Raw genomic sequence first — 20,188 nt, 5'->3', positions numbered from 1 at the left:
TAAAACCTAGTCTACTATTCGAACTCGGACTCTATGTCGTATTTTAAACTTGAGCTCGACTTATAATTATCCAATGGTTCGGATTCAAGTATTAAAAATATGTATAAAAAAAATCCATTCGATTTCTTTTATCTTAAAATGTTAAAAAAAATAAAATAAGGGAGAGTATGTGATCTACGATAATTAATTTAAGAGGAAGATAGTACTTTTCGTGTGTGTGAGAAACTCAAATTCTTAACCGTGGCACACCTACTCGTGATCTCTTTTATTCAAAAACCCAGAAATTTAAACTTGAATATTATATAATTAACTTGTGGAAAGTTCAAATGGAAGATAGGGGAAGGTTTGATATTTTAAGAAATTTTAATGTGTCATAAGTTTCAGCCTTTATTAATCTAAGTAATTAGACCTCGTCGTACGCCATGATATCTTATTGTAGTGACGTGAATGTTCAGAAATATATAATTTTTTAAAAGCAAATCAAATATAATTTTAAGCATACCATATCTGAACGATATTTTTTTCTTTATTTTGGTACAATATCAGTTTTAAAATATAAATTTAAGATTTTTTGCTTTGACGTGAAATTTATCACATCACATCTTTATCGAGAGAGGTTTATATCGTTACACGATTGAAAACATTGAAAAAAGTTATATTATATTTAGGTGGTCATGAATTTCAAATTTTGGCTAATGTTAACTCTTCGATTTTTGTAGAATTTGGTTAGAATTTCAAATTCAGTCAACAAGTCAAATGCATGCCTATCGAGTGATTTGAGCAGCCACAGAAATAAATGTTGCTTTGGCTTTTTCAACCCAATGAGCCAAAACTTGGTTTTGTGGTCACAATAATGATAATATATGGTTTATTATTTTATTTTTTTTTAAAAAAAACAGGACATTAGTAGGTACCACGTAAGCTATATGAATGAATATAACGTATTCAAAAATATATATAATACTCACAATAGACCGAAATAAAATTTGGTTGTTTTGGCCGATGATTTATAGTGTATTTGAAGTGATCTTCGAATTCAAAACTTAACTATAATAAAATAAAAATTACAAAGTTTTTTTTGTCTACATAAATTATTTTTTTATGTCATGTTAACTTACAACCATTAACTTCGATGAATAGTGGACAAACTCTCATACTAACACAGTAGCTTGCAAACTTCGCTAATCAGATAAATTATATCGAACAAACATGCATGCTAACCTATCCAACCAATTCGGAACTGTCTCGGATGCCCTTGAGAGGCAAAACAAAATTTGTTTTTGTTAAATCAACTTATGAATATTATAACCTGCGAATAACCTAATAACGATATATAGTCATTCTCAAATGTAGTTTATTTCTTCGTCAAATTTATTACATCTCACTAATCAAAATAATTTAACCCAATGTCACATTTCCAACCACCTCACAAAATTTTCATATGAGAAGAGGAAAGCCAAAAAAAAAAATGTTGCGTTTTTAGGATCGTGCACACAAGTAGAAGTAAATTAAATGAACTTGTTTTTTTTTTTTTTTTTAATTTTTACATTTAAAGGTGCAAAACACCACTTGGATTTGGACATGGAATTAAATTGTACATGGTTTTGCATAAAAAAAAAAATTTCCATTTGTATACACCAAGTTGCTTCCTGGGAGCTTCCAATAAATTTGAGGAAACCATTTTCACGTTGGTGAAATAGTACTTTCCGTGGTACTATCAAGACTTCACGTGTTTCTAACTTTAAATACTTTAAAACCAAAATAATTCAAAATGATGTATCAATCGAGTCCCCTTTCTTTTACATGGATGGATTCATTTCTTGTTTATTTTTTCAACAATCAAAACACCAACCAATTTTATTTTACTCTTTTATTTACTACAATGTAGCTGATATTTTTTAAAAAATTAAAATTAAAATATGGATTCGAATCATTCGTTTAAAGTATTTTTTGATTTTTTTTTGAATAAAATAAACGATTCAGTTGAAAATAATATTTTTAAAAAAATTAAAATTAAAATATGGATTCGAATCATTCGTTTAAAGTATTTTTTGATTTTTTTTTGAATAAAATAAACGATTCAGTTGAAAATATAAAATATTTGCCCAAATCTTGAAGCCAGCAAAGATCCACCCTAACAAATTCGTATTTTACGCGTGGCATTTTCTAAATCAAGAGTAGTGCATAACCAATATTTCCACATATCAAACATTTTTAAAAATCATTAATCATGCACTCAAACGCGTATGTGCTGCAACAATTCACGATTTTCTTGTTCAATAATTGTGAATAAAGCAATAAAAAAAATTGAAATGGAAATCTTGTGGCACAATTAATAATCACAAAAATTATTATATCATCGTTTTATAAACAAATTAAGTGAGATATATTCCCAAACCGATCTGATCCATAACATATCATATATATGTTATTTTTTTTGTAAAAAAAGAATTATAGTTCACAGTAAATATGAGCCGAAACAATGCATCCGTCACACAAAAAAAATTATTAATAATTAAGGTCAAGAAAGTCGACGGAAATTGTGAAAAGACACCATCTTTTAGTCATATTCTACGTTGTGAAGTTGTGACTCATCAAGCTTGCTTTTATTAGAATCCAAGTCCATCAATATCATCATCACAACGCCTAAATTCGTCGATCAAAATGTGTTTTGTCATTCATTTTGTTCTTATATGTGTTTTGGTGGTACTTATATTTTAAGGTTTTTTAATTCCTTCTCTATATATACATATACATATAATACACACATGTATATATATAATTTTGATTACCTGCGTCCTAGAAGGCAGGATTTTCGTGAGCGATCACTAAAACCCACCAGTGAATTTTAGTGGTGCACAAAAAAAAAAAAATACTAAAACTCACTGACGAATTTTAGTGATCATTTACGAAAATCCTGCACAAGATACGAAAGATCAAAATTATATATATATATATACACATATAACAACATTCACATCCCTTGCGCCTTAGGATACAGGTTTTATGGACGACTACAGAAATCAAATACCAATTTTTTTTAGAGTAACCAAATACCATATTTTAAGTAAAAATGTTCATTTTTCCCCCTAAAACTTTATATTCTAGTGTGTGATTGTGTGAAAATCAATAAATAACAACACTAACCTCAAGTTAAAAGTCAGTGATGTCATTGTATAAAGTTCCCCATTGTTATTTATTCGGGAGGAAGGATTCCATATATATATTTATAATGCCGTGCTCATTAATAAGAAGTCACTTTATAATTGAACTTTGCACAACGAATTAGTATTTTTTTTATTAATTAGACAAACCAAAATGACTTCCACGCTGATCCTATATTATTAATTAAATGTAAGTGGAGTGGGTAGAAAGTTCGTGAATTTATTGTACATTAGATTATATTATATATATATTATATAATGCATCATGACCTAATGAAGCCATTTTTTGGTGAATAATGTACGTACTTCTTGATCCTAAATTCTTTTTTGTAAAAAGATAAAAATTTAATGAGCAAAATATATTTAAATATATATAAGGATGTAAAGAAAAGATTACTATAATATACTACGATGTTATTGAAATTTGTTCAGCACATCGTAGAACTTCTATAAATAATAATGTTGTTTTTTTTTTGAGAGAATAATAATGATGTTGAGATAATAAAATTTTATTATTTTAGAGAAGTATTAATTAATCGATAAATTACTAATTCATTGTTTAAATAAAATTGCGTGTTTTTAGCTAATATAAATTTAATCACAAAAAAATCTATTGTGCACCAATATTTGCATCATGAATTAATATATAAAAAATTGATTATACGTAAGTGATACTCGGTGTTTTTACTAATAAATAAAATTGATTATACTAACAATCTAATTCACTATATAAACATTAAAATAGAATCATATCTCATGAAAAAACAACAAATCACACTTTACTAAATTGAACTAGTTATTATGTAATTTTAGTAAATTATTAATTTATAATATTGTTGACACTATATATTTGTAACAGAGTTTCTGAAAAATTAATATTTTATTAATTTATCGAAAATATTAATTAGCTTATTGACTCAAATCAAGAGTTCAAGACCGATAAAAAATTTATTAAAGACATTATTAATTTATCAATTATTGAATTATAAAAATTTTAGTGTATATCTATCTATATAACAATATTGTCGTTTTATATTATATATTAAAACAATGTTTTAAAAAACAGTAGACGAACGATCACACACCGCCTAGATTTAGACGCCTAGGCGGCCACCTATACAGGGCGGTGGGCAACCGCCTAAACGGTCCTAGACACCGCATGTTAGACCACTGTATTAATGTAAAGCAAACATCTTAACTATTTTGCGGTTGGGAATTATATTACTTTATTAATATGCAGACAAAAGAAATGTCAAGATATGTAATAAACGAGAAAAAGACAGTCGAATAATCAAATCAACTCAAATGTATGTATCTTACACGATGAGACAGGAGAATGGTGTCCGGCTGTAAACATATGAAATGCGATTGTATCCCATATAAAGTACAATTGTGTACGTTGTAAATAAATGCTACAACAGAGATATAGAAACATGACAAATAACTAAATAACCCATTTAGATGCATGTACATGCATATAAATAAATGGTGCTCAAAGACACGAATGAATGAAGAAAGAAAGGATATATCAACCATACCGTCCTCAAATGTCCCGGGATATTCGCCAATGGGACCCTATCATCGCATGGAGGGATCTGAAGGAAAGTCGCCCGCGAGTTGAGCCTTTAAACGAACCATGTTCCAGCACGAAAGAGGGACATCAAAAGAGCCACCTTCTTCTTGATTCAGGGTCATTTTTTGGAAATTTCTTCAGCTTGATTCTTTGTGGATTGCTTCGAAGCTTTTCTGGGTGAGTGATTTTCGCATTTAAGGGCCAAAAGTGAATGCAAATTAAAAAGGGAAGAAAGAAAGAAGATGCGAGCTCAAAGAAACTACTTACTTCGCAGCATTGCTTCCATGCTTGTGAAATGGCCACAGATTGACCAGGCGTTCTAAAACACCGGAGCTTTTGGAGAAATAGCCTGTAAAACCATGAGGAATTGAGGGTGGAGGGAAATCTTCGGCTGGCATAGCGAATGGACGAATCATCTTCTCCATCATCTCTAGTGTCAAGTATGATCTCAAGTCTTGCAGCCTCTCGGGACCCATTATTGGCAATGTATGATCCAGGTGCAATGTAGATGCCTTGGTATCTTTTCTCTACAAACATGAAAATATTAGTTGGCTAATAGTACTAATTCGGAATCAAAGAACATATTTCAGATTGGATATCAATATCACGTGATTTTATAGTAATTTAGTAATCAGCGAATCCCTAAAATATTTACAGCGTATACATTCACCAATATAAAGAAAGTCTGATCTTAAACTAGAAGGGATTTATTATAGTTTCAAATCTTTGAGCATCGTGCAAGGAATGTATGCATTCACCATGGAACCGCAGAAATCATATGTTGTTTTAATATATGTTCCCTATTCTATTTTTACAAAACTCAACATGAGTTTGCTTTCAACAGAAGACTACTAACCATATGAGCACAAAAAGGCAACAACACAAACATGGTGTATTCAGAAAGGGTTGTGAAGTACCTCTAAAGGAGACAGATCAGCGCCACGACTAAAAGTCATCTCCATGCGGAATCTTTTGGGATCTTCTAATGCCACCTGCATTTGGAATTAGATTCCAATGCCACATGAGAAAATATCATAAAAGGTTCACTGCTACAAACAATAAAGTGCAATAATAAGGCATAAAATATAACCATATCACATGTATGATACAAAAAAATAATAACAATTTACAAGTACTGACTACCTACCTCCGTATCCTCAAACATCCTCAGTACAATATAACTCATGTAATCAAGCTCTTTCGTCTTGTACAAGCGGTCCAAAGCAGAATCACAAACAAGACTGGGTTCTCCTTGAAGAGATTCATCGAGATTGCAATATCGAAGAACATTCATCACTGAATGGATGTGAGATTCCTGCCGTTTCAAAATTCACTACAAATGAGGCCTAAGATTTATTAAAGAAAATATTTAAATGAACATTTATTTGTCCATGGTATCTTTAGCATGCCAAGCTAGCTACGAGATAAAATATAACATTAACAGTTCAAAAACATGACGACGAATTTATATGTTCCATAGCAAAGTGCAAACCCTCTTAAATGTACATTAAGAAATCACTATTGTAACTGTCCAAGCTTCAAAGAAACAATAACTAAATACATGTTTACATTTCTTCTTCTTCTTCTTCTTCTTCTTCTTCTTCTTTTTTCCCCCCATTTCAAATCAACCTTAATAGTTGGATATAATTATCGTAATTATTCTAATAGCGGAGTAATAGGGGAAGCACAATAAATATTCAAAACAGAAAGAGCTTATACTCACTGATGTAAAGTACAGGCGTGTCCGTACATGACGTTCAGGTGTTCTCACATTTGCATATCTGAAGAAGTTAAGCATAAACAACATTAGATTCACCTCTATTAACGACATTTTATCTCTTAACGTTTGCCTCAGTAAACTTAATAATAAGAATAATTCATGACTAATACGAAAGTGAGATCAGTGTGTGCTTGTATGAAAAGAAGGATGTGATCCAAATATTTACTTCGGATCTAAACGGTATTTAGTTTCTTTGTCATCATCGTCGTCTTGATCCATGGACCTGTCACTGTTAAAACTAGACCTCCTCGTACTTTCCATCGTACCGTGCAACTTGAAATTATGATCTGTGTCTTCTTTCGCAGCTCTAGGGGTTTCTGAATTCAGGTCTTGATTACTTTTCAATTCAGTAACACCAATTGCTTCTTCACGAGTGTTTCTCAGATCGATCAAAATTTTTCCAAGCAATCGACGAGCTATCTGAAATCCACAGAAAATACTCTAATAGGAAGGACTTGTAACGTTTGGGCCCACTTAAAATTATTATATTATGATGAATGATATTATTATCTGCGATTCCAGAGTCCAGACAAAAAACAGGTCTGCATGACAGAAATTTCATAACACGACAGGCTTAAAAAGCAGCCCTCTTTTCTACATCTACCTGATTGCAAACCAAACTAGTAACCTCCCTCCACATTTCAGTGAATATATAACCTCTTTGAAAAAACTGCTTCGGTAAATTCAATGAAAATTTACAAGGATAGGGGATAAGGATTTCGAAATAGATACCGATACAGTACTCGGTTTACCTTGGATCCAATCTTCAGTTTTTGTCTCGGATTGATTCCATATTCGTTTGGAATAACACCATCAGCAAGTAACTGAACAAATAGTCAACTTGCACAAATTGTGAAAACTGAGAATCAAAGACACCCGACCCTCCCCCAACAAACCCCACAAAAAATTCTTACCCTTTCAAGTTACTAGAGAGACGGCTTAAAAAGATTACAAAATCACCTTTAAGGTCAAGGAATTTTTTTATTTCATACCTGAGCTACTTTGAACAGTTCATCTAATCCTTCTAGATTTAGATGCGCATTGTGCAGGAGATCATATCTGTCGACACAATAGAAAAATGCAATCATAACATGGATATAGGACGAGGGAATTCCAAATAAATCAATAGCAATATGGATAACAGAACGTATCTAGAAGAGCGAAACTACAAGACACGATGTGCTTGAGATTGGAATTCTACACTCCAAAGTCAAAATATTATTACAAATGATTATTTGTCTGAGTATGCTACTAAGAGATCCAGTCAACCTGCTATAAAAATCCATAAAAGTTCTCTATAACAATGTCCTACTCCTACCAAAGAAAAAGAATGAAAAATAACAGGCACGTTATTAACCATGAAACAATGACACCTTCATGAAGTTCTAGCACCTCAAAGGCATCGTAATTTCCTTACTTGCACGAGTCATAAACATCTGGAATTTGTGTTATATCGAACCGACTGCAAATAGTGCACGTTCTTTATTAGTCAAAATTCACTAGCAATGTGAGAATGCTGATGAATCATTACCGAAGTACTTACTCTTTGCGTTCATTATACAAATCTCTTTCAAGTTTCCTCCACCGAGCATACATGAGAAGAAATCCCTCGCTGCCACAAGGCAACCCTGCAGCAATACGATCAACATCTATATTTGTCTTACCTAGAGCCTTGGCTTGATCATATGGACAAATCACATTATACAAGCTTGTTTCAACGAGTTTCTCATCTTCATCACTGGCTAGAAGCCTTACTTGTTCAGTAACCTTCTTTGTCAATTTCACCTAAATACAATCTTAACAATCTCATTAACATTCATAGAAAGAAAGAAGTTACCTCAACACAGGCAGTAGATATCTATTAAGGCAGGGAAATTTAAACAACATTCTTGCAAGGAAACGTGTAAAGGAAGGAGGAACGCCAATAGCCCAATAGTGGCTTATACAGAATATTTGCACATCTTACCAATTTGGCTAGAAGTTCAGATGCTTTTGGAGTAAGTCCTGCCCCATCGGTCATCCAAGGTTCTTCTGAATAGTTATCATGAACAATTTTTGCTTCAGACGTTATAATCTCATTCAACCTGGCCTGAGAAAAGCGAAAATGAACAGAGCCGATAAGAGAAAAACAGAACTTCAAGCCATAAGAATTATTATTCAATTTTTGACAAATTCTACTCATAGACTTGGATAAACTAAATCTAAAAGCAAACCAACGTAATCTTCTGTTTTTTTTCCTTAGCATAAGGTTTGGCATTTGTTCCAGAAGTAATTAACTCATATAACCTATCTTGCCAAAAAAGAACAAGAACATAGCTGATGAAAAAAGAAGTCAACAAGAAACCTTTTTCAAATTTTAGAAAGGTTTATTCCAAAACTTAAAGAGGCAATGGAAGCAGAACTTCAATCAACCAGAAATTCAAGCTGCAACTGTATTATCCATTGCTATTAGAAATCACTTTTCTCAGAATATCCATTTTATGGGAGGTGGGACAGCAATGGTTTTTATTTGAACAATAATAATTCAAAATAGTAAGCGTAAGGGATCTTCATTTTTTTACATATCAGACAGGCGGGATCTAAATATAATAGCTACAAATCCATTTTTTCTCAAGCTCTATCTAAGAATAAAAAAACACTCATGTTGATTTTTGTCATGAGATAGATGGCCTGTAAACCAACATAATAGGCCAAAAAACTCGTATTTCTCTTCACCCATAATGGGATCTGTGGTGCCCAACCCTTACTTAAGAATAAGAAAAATACAGATATCCTGCTTTGTTAATTTGATGTATGCAGCTGACAAATGTTTTAGTAATTTATTTGTTTCGCAAGCCAGCAATGTCATAAATGTTTCTCAAGCCAGCAAGAAGCTCATGACCGAGTCTGAGACTGCCGTGGCAATTATGTATTTTGTGTAAGATGTGTCCTTGAGTTGGAACTGTTTCTTTCTTAGGCATAACCAAAAAGATCCAACACAGTGAAAAAACAAGCATAGAGGCAAAAGACAAACCTTAGCTTCATCCATCTCAATACTTGCATTTTCAAGTCCATCCAACATTGATGAATCCTTGCTTACAAGTGAAACCTTTACATACAGGAAAAAACCAGTGTGACTAAACTTATAATCACAAACAGTCACATTAGATACAAGGATACCGACCAAGATAGGCGTTAATGGTCCTTCTAAATCAAGAAGTCCTTTAGCAAACGCAGCTGCTGACATCTGCCAACAATATATACACAAGAGCAGTAACAATCAAGAATTAGGTGGCATACAAAGCATGACCGAGCGATATCTGACGAAGGGAGAATGATACTTGGAACAATTAAATAGTATAATCCAAATAAATTCAAATAAATGAAGTTTGGAGAGCATAAAATTTAGAACTCGGAAATGCATTCATAGTTCTATGTGGTGGACTAACCTGCACACGACCCTCATCTGAGCTATAAATCTTTAAGTCGTGACGATATGTGCTATGAAGACGGAGTAAGCCAGTACCTTCACCTGGAATGTGTGGCAACTATTAAGTAAAGTACAAACGACATGGCAACATCGGAGAAATCGTTGCCGATGTCATAAAAAGACTAGACCTGGATCCCATTCAAGAGCAAGTCATTTCATCAAAGGAAGAACAAATGAATGTATTTTGAACACGTATCATTAATGTATTAAATAAAATAGAGTGGCCACTTTTGAAAAGACTATAAATTCAAGGAGAGACATGATATACACAAAAGCATGAAAGTAGTGAACTTAAAACAAAATTCAAAACTAGGCAGCCAATTATGCAACTGGAGAGTTGGACATCTAACAACTAACCAGGATACATATTGTTCCGAAAGTATCTGCCCAATTCATCAGCCTGTAAAGAAGATTATCGAACATTGTTCAAGAGGAAAAGTACTGGACAACATAAACTTATCATGTAAAGCACGTGTATGTCCTCGAAATAATGAAAATCTGGGTTACATTAATCTTGTAAAAAAAACAAAAATTTGGATAGCTCCCATAATAAAAAAAAAATTCCACCTGTTTCCTTCCAGCATGAGTGAGAACACCACCATATTTTAGAACCATCAGGGCTTCGGTAGGCCGTTCTTCCACTTCACCATTACTTTTTGTAACTTTCTCCCACTTTAATGGCTTGAGTTGAACCTTCCTATAAATGCCAGAAAAGTGCCCTCCCTGAACATGAAACAATGATGATGATTATTGTCACATCTAACAAAGTTTACTGAGCATCAAATCCAGGGAATACAAGCAATATAAATTGGCCAAGATTCATGACAACTAGTACTTGGCGAAAGATAACAAGATATTAAAATTTCAATTGTAACCCATTGTTCCTCAATGGTAATTGATGTGGATATTTGATAAAAAAAAAAAAAAAAGTGAACCATCCAACTATATTCAACATCTAATAGACATAGTTAGGATTCCACACAAGCCATGAATCTGGACTTGAATCTGAAGGCGGCACATTTAAGGTATTGAATATTAATTAGTTCAGAGACCTCCAAATATATTCACCAAACCTCATCCTGCTGGATTAATGGCTATGTCCGGTGTTTTCAGACTCAGCAAGCAGTAAGACTTAAAGTCAAAATTTTCGGAAACTCTCAATGATTTAAATAAACCTTTTTTTATTAAAAAAAATGTCTAGTGGTCTTCCAGTGAAACCAAAACTATAGAGTAAACACAACATAAAGCTGTTGCTTTCACCTACAAAGAGCGCAAAAAAAAAGTTGATATATCATGATACTCATTGTTGTCCAGCTATTAAAAAATTCCCAATGAAATTTCACGAGTTGAACAAAATAAAAGATCCAGAAGTTTTGTTTTTGTCTGCAAGAATGGGTAAATACCAAAAAAAATTATATTCAGTTAATCAGGCGCCATGAATGAAGAATGTCATTAACTCAGCAACAAACAAATTAAATGGACCTCCTCAAGCACTGCTTTCACTTGGCGTAGTTTTTCTGCATGCTCAATGTCCTCTGCTTCACTATCACTTTCTCTACCGGTTCTGGATGATAATCAGTTTGTAAGTTCAGAGTTCACAGGAAGTAAATTCAATAACAAAAAGCTACCCATCTTCTGTGTTCAACCATGGATAAGAAAAAAAGGGGTTGATAAAACTGGCAAGTATTATGATAACGAAGAAAAGAGAAGATTATTCATTGAATTGTCTTTGACATTATTTTCGAGGAGAACAAGGGAAAAAAAATTTCGAATTTGAAGAGTGAGCATTGCCTGTGGAATCAAGATTTAGTTTTGCTGGTTATCACTATAGAGAGGATGGCATGATATGCGTGAAGCCGGCTCCAGATGCTGTTATCCACTATTAATGAAAGGACAGAAAATTAAGAAATTTTAAGTCCAAGAACAGGTCCCATTTTACCAAAAGAAACATATTCTTTCAGAGTTTTGTGATTAATGAAAGGACGGAAAATTAAGTAGTTTTAAGTACAAGAACAGGTCCCATTTATCAAAAGAAAAGTGTTCTTTCAGAGAGTTGTGCAGCTGGCTCCAGTTGCTGTTACCCACCATTAATGAAAAGACGGAAAATTGAGAAGTTTTACATCCAAGAACAGGTCCCATTTTACCAAAAGAAAAGTATTCTTTCAGAGTCGTGACGCCTCTTTTAAGAATTTTTAATTTTTTTAAATTATTTTTTTGGATAGGAAACTGAAAAAGATTAATAGTAAAAATAAAGATAATTGCAAAGGGCAGGTGGACCAGAGGTCAACTCAAGAAGGAACTACCAAAAATCTAGAAACTCGAGCCTCTTTTAAGAATAGGGTAATGTTAAAAGGGCAATCTATTCCTGAAAAGGGTAATGTTAAAAATTCGAAGATGAAAAGGCCCCACAAGAATTCTAGAATGTGCCATCCTACAATGATTATATCTTTCGTGATGCACATTCTTACAAATGGAAACGTGCTATTTTTTAAAGCATGTTTCAGAACAATTTCCATATCCAAACATCAAATTGTTTTTTTTGTTTTTTTAAAGTGATTTTTAAAATTCTTTTTTGTCAGACAGCTTCTCTATTGAAGCATACGCTCTATTATTTAATATGGCATAAAAAGGTAAGGTCAAAATTATTGTTTAGGAACCAGACCAAGTTGCATAATAGCTTGCGACTTTTTTTTGATTTTTTTTAGAAACAGCTTGCAATAATCAATAAATCACAAACAACCTTTAAATTTTTTTCTCCATGAAAATATATATAAACTTCAATAAAAATGCAGGTTAAGGATGACTAGTACACACCAGTCGATACAAAAGTTTGGGAAACTTAAACGAATAATGAATAAAATATTTCCATACCTAGCACGAGGTACCAAAGCTCGCGTGGCATCTAAAAGATCTTGTAATTGAACAGCACTTTTCATCTTTGTCTATAGAAGGTGACAAGTAGGGGAAAAGGTTAAACACATCGGTATATTGTTGCCAAGCATGAAATAAAAAAAATGTGGACTCAGAAGTAATAAGAAATACCTCCGCTCTAGGTCTTCCACCACTATATTTTAACATTAGATTTAGAAGTTTTTCCTCAGTAACTTTCAGCTTCACTTTCTGCTTCGGAGTTCTGTCGCCACTATGTAAACAATAATTTCTTAAGGGAGGCCTAAAGTACAACATTACCCGGAGAAAGTAATGTGAATTATGCCTTACTGACGAATGATTGCTATCACACATCGTAGCTCTTCAGATTGCCCAAAGTTGCCAATTATCCCACTCCCATGACGCGGTAGTCCTTCAGATGGGTGAACTGGTTGATGGACCATCCATGGTAGAATTGGAGGAATTGTTGTAGAAAGGTGTGGGGCTTTTGCATCAAGAATTATCTTCCTCAACACACAAGTAGCGTCATCATAGTATCTGTTTTAATTTAAACTATAATAAACATCACAGACCCAAACAAAAAACATAAAGAAGAAAATAATACAATGGGATATAAAAAGAATTATTGGAATATTGACAGAGAGAGACACTTCTCATCTTTCACAGAGGTTCATATTTCAGTTGTGCTCATCATTCAAATCATGGCCAATTCAATGTCCCATATAACTCCTTTACAAGTAAACTCAAAAGTGCAAGTGAAAATTCATGGACCTCAAATTCAGCTCGCTGGTCTAAGTGATGAAGTGACTTCTAACAAAATTTTCCCATTTCCACAGTTTTAACTAAAATAATTGATTGCACCCACTCAAGCACACACATACAGACATGACAGTTAAAAATAAAATAATAGACTACACACACACACACAAACATATATCTCTCTCTATGTGTGTGTGTGTGTGTGTGTGTGTGTGTGTGTGTGTGTGTGTTACAACAGGAATGGACTTTTTCCCAAATAACACCTCATTAAAATCCATCCACCATTCTTCATTAAAAACGAATCACTATCCAAATGTGGAAAAATAGCAGTTAGAAGATAGTACTTGTAGGAGTTCTTAACGAAGCTCCATCCATTAACATCGCAAACATAAGAACGCCCTTCGCATCGCAAAAGATCAAAGCCACAAACCTAAAATAAGATCAGCACATTATTTCATCAAAATTTCATCAGACATATTGAAGAAAAAGCTCCAGGACAAATAATTATGGTGAACAACCACCAAAGGGTACATGGAAAAAAGAAAGCACAACTCGATTAGTAGTTAACAAATAACAGTCACTTAGAATATATGCATGCAATGAATTATAGTATGTGAAACATTCTTCATATTTTTAAAGGCTTCACATGTCAGGAAGTTTGAATGATCGTCCAAAGGCACAAAAAAAATGGATCAAGGCAAAGCAAACTCGAGAACTAGTAAAAGATAGAGATATTTATCGCTGAAAAACTGACAATAAATTATTGGAAAGGAAGACGACTGTGAATTATGATTTTCAAATAGCGTAAAACAAATTTCTCAAAATCAGCGAACATTTCATATTTCAACTTAGAATGCATATTTGAAGCGCCAGACAGACTTACCGCTTGCCTAAATGCGATGCAGACGTCTCTTGCTATTTGTTTCTCAGCGGGAGTAAGTAAAACGGGATATCTGACCTACAAAGAGAGTCCGAATGGAAGATAGAGAATAAAGAAAATTCTAGCAGCAGTAACTTGACTGGAGTTGCATTAAACTCATTTCATGTGCTTAGGGAATTTGGGAATTAACAGACAAGAGCAACGTCCAATGTTGATTGGCAATCCCTTTTGTTTTGCCATTGGTCACCAAGAATGTAGGGGGTAAAGGACAGGAGGTGTAAGTAAATATGCTACCAATATCAAAGTTCTTAATGCATGCGTAGCGAAACAACTCACTTCTTTACCATCAGGATTTCTCATAACAACACCATCAACCACTGGAGACTTTCTTGCCTCGGCATGCGCATATTCAGGGCCCACCGTGTACACCTAAGATACAAAAAGAAGTTGAAATTGCTTTTAACTAAAAATATAAGGAAATATTCATGCACAATTATCACCAAGTTAACACACCAAGTATATAAAAGAACTACTTGGTAGACTGGGTACCGTTGTCACAGGACAAGAATAAAAATTTGGGTGCTGAAAGGTAAAAAGATTCAGATGGAATCATTCTCAAAGCAAAGAATCATTTTAAGTCAGAAAAGACTAGCTTGATGGACAATACTTCATCCCGAATTCCCAGAAAACAGATAAAACCACTACTAGATAGAGATAAAACCGCTCATTCCTCCAAAACATGCCAAGAAGTTGAGATATATGAAAAGATGATAATCAAACTACGAAATATTTTCTGAATTAGCAGACAAGTGGCATGCATATCCAGAAAGGTTTTTAGATCAAGAATATATACAATAACTTCAGTGGGTCATCATTCAATGTAAATGGTTTATAAGGATCCATAACAAATACAAGCAAGGGAAAAAAAACCTTCACATCTGTTCCTCCGGTGGGGAGAAATTCCTCATATATGTAAGACCCTTCACGTCTCACTCTTCTGACCTCTGGATGAAATTCACTCGAGCGGTTACCAACCTACAATAAAATGAAAATAAGATTTTATAGCGTAGATATAGTACAAGAATAGTTAGAATGCAAGAAAATAAAGCAACAATACTACATAAACATTAAGGTTGAAACATGCTAGAAGTCCAGCCATTTAGGCCTTGATTAAGTCATGATCCTAGAGATATTTTAGAATTATTTTCTAGGGTAAACGTAGGCAGTAAATTCTGTATAAAGCAAAGGAGAAAGCTATCGAATATTTATCTTTAAATTAGTCTCATTTTCAGTTGTAATTTCTCTCTTACAAGAGAACTTTCTGTAAATGCTGTAAATAGGAAAGTAGACAGCTATCAAAATTTCTATCGGATTACTTCTACACATTCGCGTAATACAAGACACATATACCCTCATACGTCCTATGTTGGTTGGAACAAAAAATATGCGTCTAAATCCTAATATACAGCAGGCCCAAAACCATCTCCATGGTTTGAAGTTACATCGGAAAACCATTCCAACCACTGCCCATGCAATTCTGGTGAAAACGTCCGACTACATTTATCATTCTATCAAAATCACCAGCAGCAGCCTAAATGGTGATAACAAATAACTTCATTCAAGAGCCTAAATGGTGTTATGCGCTACTTGGGAAGCTGAAAACTCCATGATTGTGACATTGCCAGTCAATTACGTGGAGGAGGATACAAGCTCCAACTTACATGTGATCTGTTGCACAAGAATTGTGGGACAATGTGAGTCAGATTTATTCTGTCCCAGACAACCAATTAGGTTTTTAATTTGACTCCGAAACTGGGTGAGATTCGTCAAGGACTAGGAGACTATTCTACCACCAAATATTTCAAGCTGATTAAAAGATTGAGCAGGAACTGCAGGATCTCAACCTCGTCAACACAGCGAATGGAAATCAACTGACTACTGCAACCACCACACAATAAATTCAAATAAGACACAATAAATTTATCACAATCTACCTTCCGAAACAGTGCTTTCATTCCTCCACCAGCTGAGCTCGGATAATATATCATTACACTGTGATTGTCACCTTGATTAAGTGTGATAGAGCAAAACAAATCAGGAACATCATAAATTAGCTTGTTGGCACTCAAAACCGTGACAAAGGCTACTATGCTAACGGACTAAAGGAAAATGAAGAAAGTGCAAGGTTCAAACAGATTCATTGGGAAATCATTGTTTCTTAGAAGGAATTCATAAAAATATTCTGTTGACCCAGCATCTGTCGTACCATCACAAAACTATCGGTTGGCCGATTTGATGAATTCGAAGAGAATAAAAACCAGGGAATTTGGAAAAAAAACAATGATTCGACGTCGTTATGGTGGAGTAAAATATAATGGAAGATTAAAAAAACGACTGATTATATATTATTGAGGTGCGTGTAATATCCACAACAAAAATGTATATATTAATTTTATGATGAATTTATAATAAAATAAATACATGGCAGTCTCGACATGTTAGTAAGAAAAGTAATAGAGGCAGCTTCTGCCTAAAAGCGCAAAATGTTAAATGCAACCATAGTCTGAGTTTCAGAAAAGGGAAAGTAGGAGAATACAACACAATATTAGGAGAATACAACACACTGCAGACATATTGCCTACTTCATTAAATTCCACATTATGCTTGAAGATTGCTGTTTACATGCACTAAGATATCCAAGCAATATTACCTTCAACAGGCTTCTCTACAAAAGGCTTCCAGAATCTATTCCCGTGGACCTCAACAAAATCTTCCTCTTCGACAAAATAATCCAGCTCTTGATAAGGATATTCCCTGTTAACTAAGGCATATCTTGGAACAGGTATCCCATACATTTCAAGCCGCTGAATAGGCATGAGATTAACCCCACCACCCCCACCCAAAAAAGTTGAAATGGATGAGAAAAGTGAGATTCTTTTCTTTAGAGGAAGTGAATATGTACAAAACAAAATGCTAATAGTATGACATATATAAATTAAAATCTTATCAAGTGAGACAACTGCAAAGTAAGATGGTTAGGAAGGAAGATTAATGGATGAGAAAATCAGGTAAAGATGATAGATTTAGCAATATGCCAAACAGCCAAAGTCAGGCATAGGCTAAAAGAAAATTTTGGGGATAAGTTGTAAAGGCTCCAATCCTTTTGGTTCCATGAATCCAAAACCGGTGTGCTCATGGGATAAAACATATATAAATTAAGAAAAATGCTATGCAAACTATTAAATCAAATTGAATGTTGCATATTTTTTTTAATTGAATGTTGTATATTCAGTTACTCTTTTGATAGACAACCCACAGTTCAACGAAACATGAGAAAGAAACCTTTTTTGTATTAAAGATGGACAGAAAGATGCAGACCTCATACACTTTCCTCCGATCGTGAAGAAGGTGTTGCGACCCCAATTCATTTACAGAGAAAGGCCTAAAAATGACAAATTAGCATTAGTGATTGCTCATACACCATTTCCAAAATTTGTGGATATGGTCGATAATAAAGGAACTTGTTGAAGTTGAAGTTTGAACTACACCTGCCCCAACAGACAGCAACATCACTATCAGTATTTAGTGATCATGTGGAAGATGAGACAAGTTAATCTTTGAAGTCGGAGTTTATAACGACCAAATTTCAGGCTCACGCGGTTTTGAATTAGTCTTAGATGACAAAATTTCAGGCTTCTACAAACAACATCAAAGATTCCTCAACAGATTTCACTTTCCTTCCATCCACCACTCCATTCTAATTTCCTCATAAATGATGAAGGGAGCATCAAAGCCAACACAAAAGGATGGCAACTCCACAATATTTTCAACAGGACATCTTGTACCTTAAGCATGCATTATTTAATATTTCACTAATAAACAAACATGTCTTCCATGATATGAATTAGAATGACGATAAGGATGAGATCGTGTTAATTAAACTTCTATCTAGAATTGAATTTTACTTTCGTAATGCTGCATATGCTTCTGCCCTCTCCAGGGGATACCCAGTCGAATAGAAGCCTATCAAGCAATCACATATAGGCCAGCTGCAAATATTAAGATCGGTAATGGTAACCAATTTCTTTCAGGAGAAGAAAAAATCAATAAATAGAAAATAAGCAAAAGAAACAAAATAAATAATGATCTCAATCTTAAGATCTACCTCTCAATAGGATCTTCAACAATAACCTTGTCACCAAAATACACAATCTACATGGTCGGAAAATGATTAGTTTTCATTAAACAAATTAGAACCATGAAGAGATTTTAAAAGGCTAATACTTACCACCAACTCAATCAAATAATATGATAACAATGTGAATCAACAAGCGATCCCAAACACAAATTTCCTTATCACGAATTATTTTCATTGGCATAATTCATTAAAGCAGACCCCCGAGTTACTATTACCTTGAATTCTCCAAATCCCTTCAATCTTTCTAATATTTGCATCATAGGGGCAGAAAAAGCCTAGAAACAAAACATTAACATGGTAAAAAAAGGCGTTATGTGAAGAAAAAAATCGAGAAAATCAGCACTGATCAATACAGTTGACCGAGAATATTACTGATGATGCATGGTCCGAGAAGAGGAACGTAAAGACAAAAACAATATAATATTGGATCCACAGTACCTTCTTCTCCATAACACAAACTCCTATAGTTATTTTCTCCTGAATATCATCCTTCTCCCACTCCATTGTTAGGATACTAGACACGAGAAAACTTAAGTAAGCCCAATTGCTCTTCCTTCAACTCCTTTCGTTGATTTATCCAACACTGTTGATTAATCCAGAAAGAACACCAGTGAACCGATATTTATTAATTATTATTATTATTATAATTATATACATACCAAGTATTGAAATAAATACAAGGGGCCACAGCAAATGGAGTCAAAAGCATTTTACCAAAAAAAAGAACGTTTCTTGAAGTTCATTCACCGATCTATGCTAACATATCAACAATACACACACATTCATACACACATATGTATATATATACATAGATACATGTAAAGAATAAGACAGTGACAGATACTAAACAAATGTTGTAGAAAAAAAAAGTGGACCAAACCCATATCTTGTCCTTCAAAGTTCAAACCTTTCTCTCAAATTTCTTGAGCACTGATCAAAACATGCACCGATTTGAGTAATTTCTATAAAAACAAACATTTGCAAGCACAAGTTCCTCACCGAGAATTCAAGATTTTCTCACGAAACGGTTGAAACAAACAAAGTTACAATAATGGACGTTTCCTGAAGATTTTCCAGTGGTCAATCGCCTGATATCGTGGGACAGCAAATATAAAGAAAATGATTTCGTCTAGAGTTTCCTTTTATTTCCTATAGTAAGACATGGCGGAGAAAATAGGTGGCTTTTGTTGGAATATACAAAATATATACAAAAAGTGTCGGCTTTTTTTAACGTTCAAAAGCGGGGCGTGGAAAGGTAAGATTAGTCAGTGTGGGATATACATCGGACCCCTTTATTATTTTATTTTATTACAAAAATAAAATAAAAATTCAAGTGAGATATTCGAATTGGAGCGATATTAGAGGAGGAGATTCCTATTCGAGCAGTGCCCGAATGGGGTAGTATAGACAAAACCATTAAATCTCTTGTTTTGATTAATTATATTTTTTTAATGGAATAGTATAGACAAAACCATT

At 33.6% G+C, this 20,188-nt stretch overlaps 1 protein-coding gene across 5 annotated transcripts; it reads right to left on the bottom strand.

The window, feature by feature from the left end:
• Positions 1-4,458: 4,458 nt before the first annotated feature.
• LOC140893519 (inositol hexakisphosphate and diphosphoinositol-pentakisphosphate kinase VIP2-like) lies at positions 4,459-19,881 on the bottom strand. Of its 5 annotated transcripts, none has more exons than XM_073302603.1 (32): positions 19,712-19,881; positions 19,151-19,295; positions 18,928-18,987; positions 18,680-18,726; positions 18,480-18,563; positions 17,893-17,956; positions 17,225-17,378; positions 16,509-16,579; positions 15,445-15,549; positions 14,851-14,943; positions 14,518-14,592; positions 13,979-14,064; positions 13,206-13,412; positions 13,029-13,128; positions 12,858-12,928; positions 11,469-11,550; positions 10,554-10,709; positions 10,344-10,386; positions 9,946-10,028; positions 9,681-9,743; positions 9,531-9,605; positions 8,484-8,606; positions 8,061-8,302; positions 7,935-7,979; positions 7,510-7,576; positions 7,270-7,341; positions 6,684-6,937; positions 6,461-6,518; positions 5,885-6,052; positions 5,655-5,729; positions 5,005-5,264; positions 4,459-4,910 (listed from the first exon to the last, which is right to left on the bottom strand). In XM_073302603.1, the coding sequence occupies exons 2-32, from the start codon at positions 19,214-19,216 to the stop codon at positions 4,856-4,858; spliced, it is 3,204 nt and encodes a 1,067-aa protein (XP_073158704.1). In that variant the 5' UTR covers positions 19,217-19,295; positions 19,712-19,881; the 3' UTR covers positions 4,459-4,855. The 5 variants fall into 5 exon arrangements, with proteins under 5 accessions (XP_073158704.1, XP_073158705.1, XP_073158707.1 ...); XM_073302604.1 differs by having other exon boundaries at positions 4,459-4,905; XM_073302606.1 differs by lacking the exons at positions 19,151-19,295; positions 19,712-19,881 and having other exon boundaries at positions 18,171-18,563; positions 18,928-18,945.
• Positions 19,882-20,188: the final 307 nt, after the last annotated feature.

Source organism: Henckelia pumila, chromosome 3 (genome assembly GCF_033568475.1).
Source record: "Henckelia pumila isolate YLH828 chromosome 3, ASM3356847v2, whole genome shotgun sequence".
Taxonomy (NCBI): Eukaryota; Viridiplantae; Streptophyta; class Magnoliopsida; order Lamiales; family Gesneriaceae; genus Henckelia; species Henckelia pumila.
Note: the sequence above shows the minus strand (reverse complement) of the source record. Positions and strands in the feature narration are given on the sequence as shown.